Here is an 8,554-nt window from a genome sequence, read left to right on the forward strand (position 1 = left end):
CCTAAATAGCTTGAATGTCTGTCACGGCGTTGCAGTGTGTTTAAGTGGTCAGCAGGTGGTGACGGTGATCTCTATGACTGACACAAGGGTATTCATTTTTTGTGAAACGCAACAGGTTCATTTGTGGAGTCGTTTTTCAGTTATTCCCATTTTTATTAGAGGGTTTGACATGCAGTATGCAAGCCCTTGACTTATTATGTTATAACCAAATATCACATCTTAAGATGCTTATTATGCTGATCATTACAAAGTTGCCTCCCCTATGGCATGTGTTATAGATTTCCTACACCAGAGGTCCCCAACAGGTCGATCGCGAGTTACCAGTAGCTCGCAGCCCACCTGAAACTACATGCAATTTTCATGTGTTCCACCGCAAACTGTCATAAACAAATCGAACAAGTATCAGACACCGCAAGCTCCCAGCTGCTATCTAATCAACATAGCATTGACATTAATCCAGCCCTGGTTAGCCGCTATTGGGTTAAAACGCCAAACCTAACACACTATATGCCAATTAATTTCCAGCAATATTGCCCCTGTCTGTGTGGTGCGCGCGTTTGTCTATCACTCAGTACTTTCCCCGAAATATTCTCAATTAAATGTTAACTGCAAAGTAGGCTAACCTGGCAAAAGTATTTCATATGTAAGTATATCATTTGTATCTATTATTTGTTATTTGCAAACTTTGCCATAAAATGAGCAGCAGCGGTACAGAACCATCGATATACCAGCACATTAGATGGCACATTCTTCACTTGCTAAATTCGCAATTATAGTGACAGATACACAATTAAAGGGGAATTACACAAAAACATCTACATTTGTTAGTTTTCTTCCAGATGTGATTTAAGCATGGACTCTAAACATCCAATTTTGTTGTCGTGAACAAAATTTTAAAACCAGGAAAAATACAACAGAGAACATAATTTGGTAAAATATATAACTGAATTTGTTTGTTTTTTAAATCACAGATTTTATAGGGCCCCCCTCAACGTTGTTTATGAACCATTATGTTACCAGGTATGTTGACAAAACAGTGCACTACTTTCTCTTGTACACCAAGGACCCGGGGAAGAGAAGAATATGCCTATTGAAAAGCTTTTAAAAAAGGAATAGCTTGTCACGTTTAATTTTTTCAAAGTAGCTCTCATGCTTGATAAGGTTGGAGACCCCTGTCCTACACTCACACACACAATACACAATGATAGGACAGGCCTGAACGACTGAAGTGAACATTAGTTTATTAAGTAACCTGTGGTTCAACCTCCTCTACACACATCACATCAGAGCTGCGCTACAGAGGCAGCCATCTTGAAACTGTTTTCTGAGGATACGTTGACCCCTCCTCTGGTTCGAGCACGGTGTAGGGCTTGGCTCCCCGCTCAGCCCAGGTGACCTGGACAGAGGGGTTGGGGGGGGTTCAGGTAGAACAGCGCAGGTGTGTCTGTGCGGGTGCTCTAACCTGGTAAAAGACACGGTGTGTGTTATATCAGTATAGGTACGTCTGTGAGTGTCAGTATGTATGTGTGTGCGTGTCCCTGTGCTTTTACAGTGCGATATAGTCTGTTATCGTACCTCGCGCGGCTGTGAGTGTCAGTGGTACGTGGTGAATTAGTAGTTAGGGGCAACTGCTCTTCCTGTCAGGGTAAGGCAGGGGGGTATGGGGTTGCTGTCCGTGGGCCTCTCAGCCTCTAGCCCCTCTTAATGCTGGATACGGCGGATAGACTGGATCTGGGGGGTCTGACAGTGGGAGCCCCAGTTCTTCCAGTGCTGGTAGTCTCCACTGTGTCTCTCACACTCCATGATGTACTGCTGGCCCCTGTAGCCGGGGAACTGGTAGCACACAAAGCTGAGGGAAAAGATAGGGGATATTAAGTAACACTGTGTTTTGGTGTCTCTGGCATGTGTATCAATGGTGTGCGCAAAGGATGAAACCACAGCTTCCACAGCTGTTTGCTCACCCGTTGCGTGCGTGTTTTTTTTTATATATATATATATTTTTTTACCTTTATTTAACTAGGCAAGTCAGTTAAGACAGGGTTAACTGCCTGTTCAGGGGCAGAACGACAGATTTTGTACCTTGTCAGCTTGGGGATTTGAACTTGCAACCTTTCGGTTACTAGTCCAATGCTCTAACCACTAGGCTACCCTGCCGTGTGCGCGCGTGTGTGTGTGTGTGTGTGTGTGTGTGTGTGTGTGTGGTGAATAATAGAGGCTAACATACGCGCCACACTGCACGTGCATGGAGCCGACCTCGGGCATGGACCAGCCCATGGCCTGCAGGGAGGGGTAGTCGTCACACAGCTCAACACTGCGGCCCATGAAGTTCTCTCTCTCAAAAATCATCATACGACTGCTCATGTGGGACTGAGAGAGAGAGGACTGTTACATACACACACACACAAAGATGAACATATTCCAATATTTTTGGGGGAGTTTCTCAAGGAGAAGAATGAATATGTTTGGCCCAAAAAATGCATTGATACACATTCACATTTTCTCTCTTTCTCTCTCTCTCTCCTCTCACACTTTACTCACAGCACAATAGATGGGACGCAGGGACATGAGACGCTCCACATGGTAGGACAGGGAGCCGCTGTAGGCGTCCCAGTGGGGGTACTCTCCTCTCTCCAGGATGAACTGCTGGCCCTGGAAATCATGGTGCTCAAAGCCCACCCAGCTAGAGGGGAGAGAGAGAGTTAAACACATTGTACTAGCATCTTAAACACACACATTGAACCAGCCACTATACTATAAACCAAAACACCCACAGTCTACACATTCACTCATTCATCAGGTCAAGAGCTTCAAGATCATCTGTGTCCACATCACCAAGGACTTAATGTGGTCCTATCACACCAGCACAGTCGCAAAGAAGGTGCGACAGCGCCTCTTCCCACTCAGGAGGTTGAAAAGATTTGTCATGGCCCCACAGATCCTCCAAAACTTCTAAAGCTGCACCATTGAGATCATCTTGCCTGGTTGCATCGCCCTCGATCGCAAGCGCTACAGAGGGTGGTGCGGATGGCCTACTACATCACTGCGGCCGAGCTCCCTGCCATCCAGGACCTCTATAACAGGCGGTGTCAGAGGAAGGCCCGGGGAAATTGTCAAAGACCCCAGTCACCCAAGCCACAGACTGTTCTCTCTGCTTCCGCACGGCAAGCGGTACTGGAGCGCCATGTCTGGGACCAAAAGACTCCTTAACAGCTTCTACCCCCAGGTCATAAGACTGCTGAACAATTGAATCAAATGGCTACTGCATTGTCCCTGTTTTACACTGGCCCTCTTACAATGACTCCGCACACTCACACATGCTTACACTGACAGTCCAACACACACATACACACAAAACACACACATGCATATTGATGACATACACACACGTTCACATTCTAGAGCCCCGTTATTGTTATTTATAGTGTTACTATTTTTCATTTTTATTTGCAAATGTTCTTACTTTTTAACATTGTTGGGAAAGGACTCGTAAGTAAGCAATTCACAGTAAAGTCTATTACACACACACACACACACACACACACACACACACACACACACACACACACACACACACACACACACACACACACACACACACACAGAGTACACACCTGTATTCCTCTATCCCTAATCAATCATACACACTAAACAGACGGAACAGCGTGAGACTCACGCTCCACTCTCCACTCTGATGGAGCGGATGATGTCCAGACCACACTCGTGGATGTTACAGCACTCAGAGGTGAACTCCTGGCACTTGCCCTGGAAGTGCTCCTGCTCGAACACAGTCACCTACAGAGAGAGAGGGAGAGGGGGAAGAAATGGAAGATGAGGTAGAGAAAGGGACATTTAAGGTGACAGGGCCCATTCCACGTATGCAAAGGTGTGTGCCCCTGCATGTGTTTCAATTTAAAGGTGTGTTACCTTGAAGAAAGGAGCTATGCCCATTCCCGAGTTGACCAGGGTTTGCATCATTGGGGATCTAGTTGTTCTGTGCATCTTTACACCTAAAAGACAGGGGCAAACTTTCAGATACACAATCTCCCCAACTCTCTAACACTCGGTCACCTCAACACCAACAGTACACACATATGGAGTAAACATATATATATTTTTTATTATATTACGGAATAACATAGAATCAAAGCTTCACACTGGTATTCAAGTGTACACGAATAAGTATAAATGTCACACCAAAACCTATTCCTTTAACACTTTAACACGTCACAAATGTCACTAAACAGTCTTGGATGAACGACCTGTCCCCTAAACTAAATTGTATACTAATAATCCCGATCAATGAATCTATGATTAAGCAACATTACTTTGTTTTATCTAACAAGCTTGCTCCCTAGTATAGCCAGTCGTATAAGACTAGCGATAAGACAGCACATCGTTTATTGTCCATTCAAGTTAGTAGGCTACACCCGCATACAACAGCGCAATATGGAAACCAGGATCAGTTAAACGAGTTCATACATTATGTAGCCAATCTATGCAATGTGCAATGCAGGTTAACGTGTTGTTACATGGTTAGTGCTTTTTGGTGAGTTTTAAATGAATGTGAAAAAGCGTCTTGAATAAACCCATTATAATATATCTTACTGTCCCTATAATTTTCATTAAATTCGTAACGGAGTTGGCACCTTACCTAGTTTGGCACTTATTCGTGATGAGCTCGGGAGTGGCACGCGCTTAACGCTATCTCGCGAAGAGCTTTTGAGAGATCCTGGCGCTTCAGTTTTATATGGACTGACGAGAAGCGCGCCTCTTGGAGCGCGTCCATGGTGCAGGGCTTTGGGGCGCGCACAGTAACTTTTTCCCCGCACGGAACACTGGACCACAGCGTGCTCCTGTTCTTGTTGGTCGTTCCATCGAAACCGCGCGACACGCCAGCTCAGCACATGTTATGGAACGCCAGTCCTTTCTGTGCACGTCCATCGGAGTTTGCCCAGAATAGGAAAAGAACAATAGTAACCCGGTCAATTCGTGCTGGTCAGCAGTCTGGCGTGTGGCGGTCACAAAGACCGGGATAGAAGTGGGGATTAATGGCGGAAAAAAGGGTCAGTATACACATATGCATAAAATATAAAATGGACAGGATGGAAAAGTTTGAGTATGAGAACGTTTTTGACATATCTTCAATAGTATTACTTCAGTCTCCAAACACACACACAAACAAACACATGCCTGAATCATGCCACACATCCATCCTTGAGTTATATACTGTCCATAATATCCTGGGCTCTCCAAACACAGAAACTTATCAAGGCAAAAATAAAATAATTCATAAACACCGCACCACTCAACGTCACTCCTCATACTTCACCTAAATCATACTGACACCTTATAGACATTATACTATCTTAATCAAAACCCTGTAGTCTGATAATGTGAGTTCCAATAATGCATCAATTAAACCGTATTTATTAATGACGGCTTCAGGCCTGAGCTCCGATTCAACTGTCTCAAAACGAATTGCGATGAGATGAGACTAGACGACCAGAAATGTTCCTTTTCTAACGTAAACTGGGGACTGATTACAATCATGATCAGATGATATAGCACAATGCACATGTCCTCTCCTAGTGTAAATAGGGAGCCTATTCAGTAAATATCATGGACACAATTAATTAAACCAATATCCCACACAATAGCAATGTACATACAGGTCTTTGTAACTGGTTATAAAAACTTCATTTTGTGTGCTTGCTTATAACATATACTTTTACTGTGTTCTGTCTCTATCTCTCAGATACTTGATCTGTTTGTGGTTGACCCTATCACCAGTGTTCCACTATCAACCCCTCTCCAATCCTTCTCAATGAACTATGGATCTCATTGGTCCCTGTGGCTGGCCCCCTCTCCTCTGGCTGTCCCTCTCTGATGATGCGGTGGTTCTATTGTCCCGTGGTTCTGACCTCAGCAGGTTTGTTTCTCTGTGTCTAATCCCCCTCCTCTGGGCGCCAGCGTATAAAAGGGCGGGGCACGCTCCGAGCCACACACACTCTCCGAGTGAGGCAGATCACATACACACACACAGGTAAGAGCAGCAGACAAACATACATCATACACATGCTGGTCGCTGCATACACAGGTAAAGGGAGGAGGGTGGGAGACAGAAGTGTTTCATTTTCAAATCAGTAATTACAAGTAGCTAGTTATAATAATACATGTCACATTGACAGTACACATCACTATATTAAAACACATAGACTGTGTCCCCAACCCCATCCTTTCCCCAAATATCCCTCTATTCCCATGATACCATCCATTCCATTCACTCCATGCTCATCCCCTCTCTCTCTCCCTCCAGTCATCATGTCCAGTGATAAGTCCAAGGCTGCCTCCCAGACCGATGGGAAGGCTACCCAGAGCAAGAAGTCCGAGATGGGCATGATGTCCTACAAGGCAAGTAGCCCCCAACTGACAGGACTTCTCCTGGATCCAATCTAATGGAATACCAGTGGATCACTGATACAGTCAGACATCATCAGCGTTTACGTTGTACTCATCTGTCTGTCTCCCCCCCCCCCCTCCCCCTCAGATGTTTGTGTTCGACCAGGAGAACTTCCAGGGTCGCATGGTTGAGATCAGCAACGAGTGCATGAACGTGTGTGAGATGGGCATGGACCGCGTCCGCTCCCTCCGCGTTGAGTGTGGACCGTAAGTCAACCGCTCCAAATGCTTTAACTATATGTTAGTTGCTAGTAATGAAATATTGTCCTGCTATCTCTGTAGCTTTGTGGGATAATGGTAGAAGTGGCATCATAATTAGATATGTCAACGCGGCTGTGCAGTCATGTGACACTGCCTTTCTCGTCTGTGTAGCTTCGTGGGCTTCGAGCAGATGAACTTATGTGGTGAGCACTACATCCTAGAGAAGGGAGAGTACCCCCGTTGGGACTCTTGGAGCAACTGCCAGAAGAACGACTACCTGCTGTCCTTCAGGCCCGTCCGCATGGTGGGTACACTCCTCTCGCCTTCCACCATTCCTCTCTCTCTTTGTCATCTGTCAATTCTGTTCTCTAATTTTTCTCTCTGACTTTTCTCTCTCTCTCTCTCTGCTCTATAACTCTCTCTCCATTTTTGTCTCTCTCCTGTAAAATGTCTCTCCTTTGGAAGACCTCCCTCATAATCACACACCTCTATCCTTTCCCCTCTCTCCCAGGACCCAGAGAAGCACAAGATCTGCCTGTACGAGGTTGGAGAGTTCAAGGGTCGTAAGATGGAAATCATGGACGATGACGTTCCCTCTCTGTTCTCCTACGGCTTCACCGACAGGGTCGGCAGCATCATGGTCAGCTGCGGAACGTAAGTGTTGCCAGTTCAACAATTCAGCGAAAGCAATCAGTTTAATTTCACAATTAAGAACACATAGAACTAGAAAGAAAAGACTGTGGGAGAACGGCTGTTATATCAGTGACCTACGTAGTGACATCATTGGTTTTTCTCCACCCACACCCCCAGCTGGGTGGGCTACCAGTTCCCTGGATACCGTGGCTCCCAGTACCTGCTGGAGAAGGGCGAGTTCAAACACTTCAACGAGTACGGCGCCCGCCACCCCCAGTTCCAGTCCGTGAGGCGTATCCGCGACATGCAGTGGCACCAGCAGGGATGCTACACTATGGCCAGCAAGTGAGGCTCAGGGAAGGAGAGAAAGAGAAAGAGCAGAAGAGAGGGAGAGGGGCGGAGGAAGAGAGAGAGAGGGGGAGAGATGTCTGAGGCCTTGCCGAACCCCTGGCTGAAGCCAACCATCTGAAACAGCAAGGAAGAGGGACCGCCTGGCAAGAGAACACCTGAAAATCAGACAACCCCTTCATCACTCTCTATCTCTACTCCTCTCTTTCTCTCCTGTGGTCCGACCTTGTACCATGGGAAAAGGATCTTCTATATCCTCCCCCCACTTCCTGACCCTGTGCATCGCACACCCTCTCTGTTGTACAGAATCCTGGCCAACTTTTCAATAAAATGGAAAATCTTGATTTCAAAACGTTGTCTTTTGTATTGTGACCGATGACTCTCGTGACCAAGGTGACACCGTGTGAATAGAAGTGCTAACAGGTCATAACATGAAAATCATATCAGTACAGATTCATCAATGTTGAGGTCAAAGGTAATCAAAATACACATACCGATAAGAGAATATGCAACAACAACAACAAAAAAACATTAAAAATCTATACAAATGAGACGATTTGAGATGAAGTCAGAGCTGAGCACTGCAGGTCATTTTCAACTCCTCAGTCCTCTCCACTCCTGTGCATTAGGTGGTGCTCATAAATCAACTGTCCACCAACGAAACAGTATAGGCATTTTAATGTCATAGATTTTTCCCGGTGGAAACTTGTGGAATAGACACCGTCTGGAATGCGGTTTAAAACTCTGTTCCATCTGACTGCGCAATCTACTGTCTCATCAGCCCAGCCAGGCAATTTATAAACTTGGTCTCCACTATAAAAATCATCAAGACATTATCTCACATTTCTTTTAGACTAACATTTAGTTTCCAACAGTGGAGATTTGTATAAACCTTGCTGTCTGTCTCTGACGT

At 45.5% G+C, this 8,554-nt stretch overlaps 2 protein-coding genes across 2 annotated transcripts; one reads left to right on the forward strand and one right to left on the reverse strand.

The window, feature by feature from the left end:
- Window positions 1–1,224: 1,224 nt before the first annotated feature.
- Window positions 1,225–4,752, reverse strand: LOC115129481 (beta-crystallin A1-2-like). Its single transcript, XM_029659871.2, has 6 exons — window positions 4,652–4,752; window positions 3,925–4,007; window positions 3,674–3,792; window positions 2,539–2,680; window positions 2,225–2,367; window positions 1,225–1,849 (listed from the first exon to the last, which is right to left on the reverse strand). Exons 2-6 carry the CDS (start codon window positions 3,997–3,999, stop codon window positions 1,702–1,704), a joined length of 627 nt encoding a protein of 208 aa, XP_029515731.1. The 5' UTR covers window positions 4,000–4,007; window positions 4,652–4,752; the 3' UTR covers window positions 1,225–1,701.
- Window positions 4,753–6,007: 1,255 nt separating this feature from the next.
- Window positions 6,008–7,993, forward strand: LOC115129928 (beta-crystallin B1-like). The gene is made up of 6 exons (XM_029660727.2): window positions 6,008–6,043; window positions 6,317–6,411; window positions 6,548–6,666; window positions 6,832–6,964; window positions 7,172–7,314; window positions 7,471–7,993. Exons 2-6 carry the CDS (start codon window positions 6,322–6,324, stop codon window positions 7,640–7,642), a joined length of 657 nt encoding a protein of 218 aa, XP_029516587.1. The 5' UTR covers window positions 6,008–6,043; window positions 6,317–6,321; the 3' UTR covers window positions 7,643–7,993.
- Window positions 7,994–8,554: the final 561 nt, after the last annotated feature.

Source organism: Oncorhynchus nerka, linkage group LG5, assembly GCF_034236695.1.
Source record: "Oncorhynchus nerka isolate Pitt River linkage group LG5, Oner_Uvic_2.0, whole genome shotgun sequence".
Lineage (NCBI taxonomy): Eukaryota > Metazoa > Chordata > Actinopteri > Salmoniformes > Salmonidae > Oncorhynchus > Oncorhynchus nerka.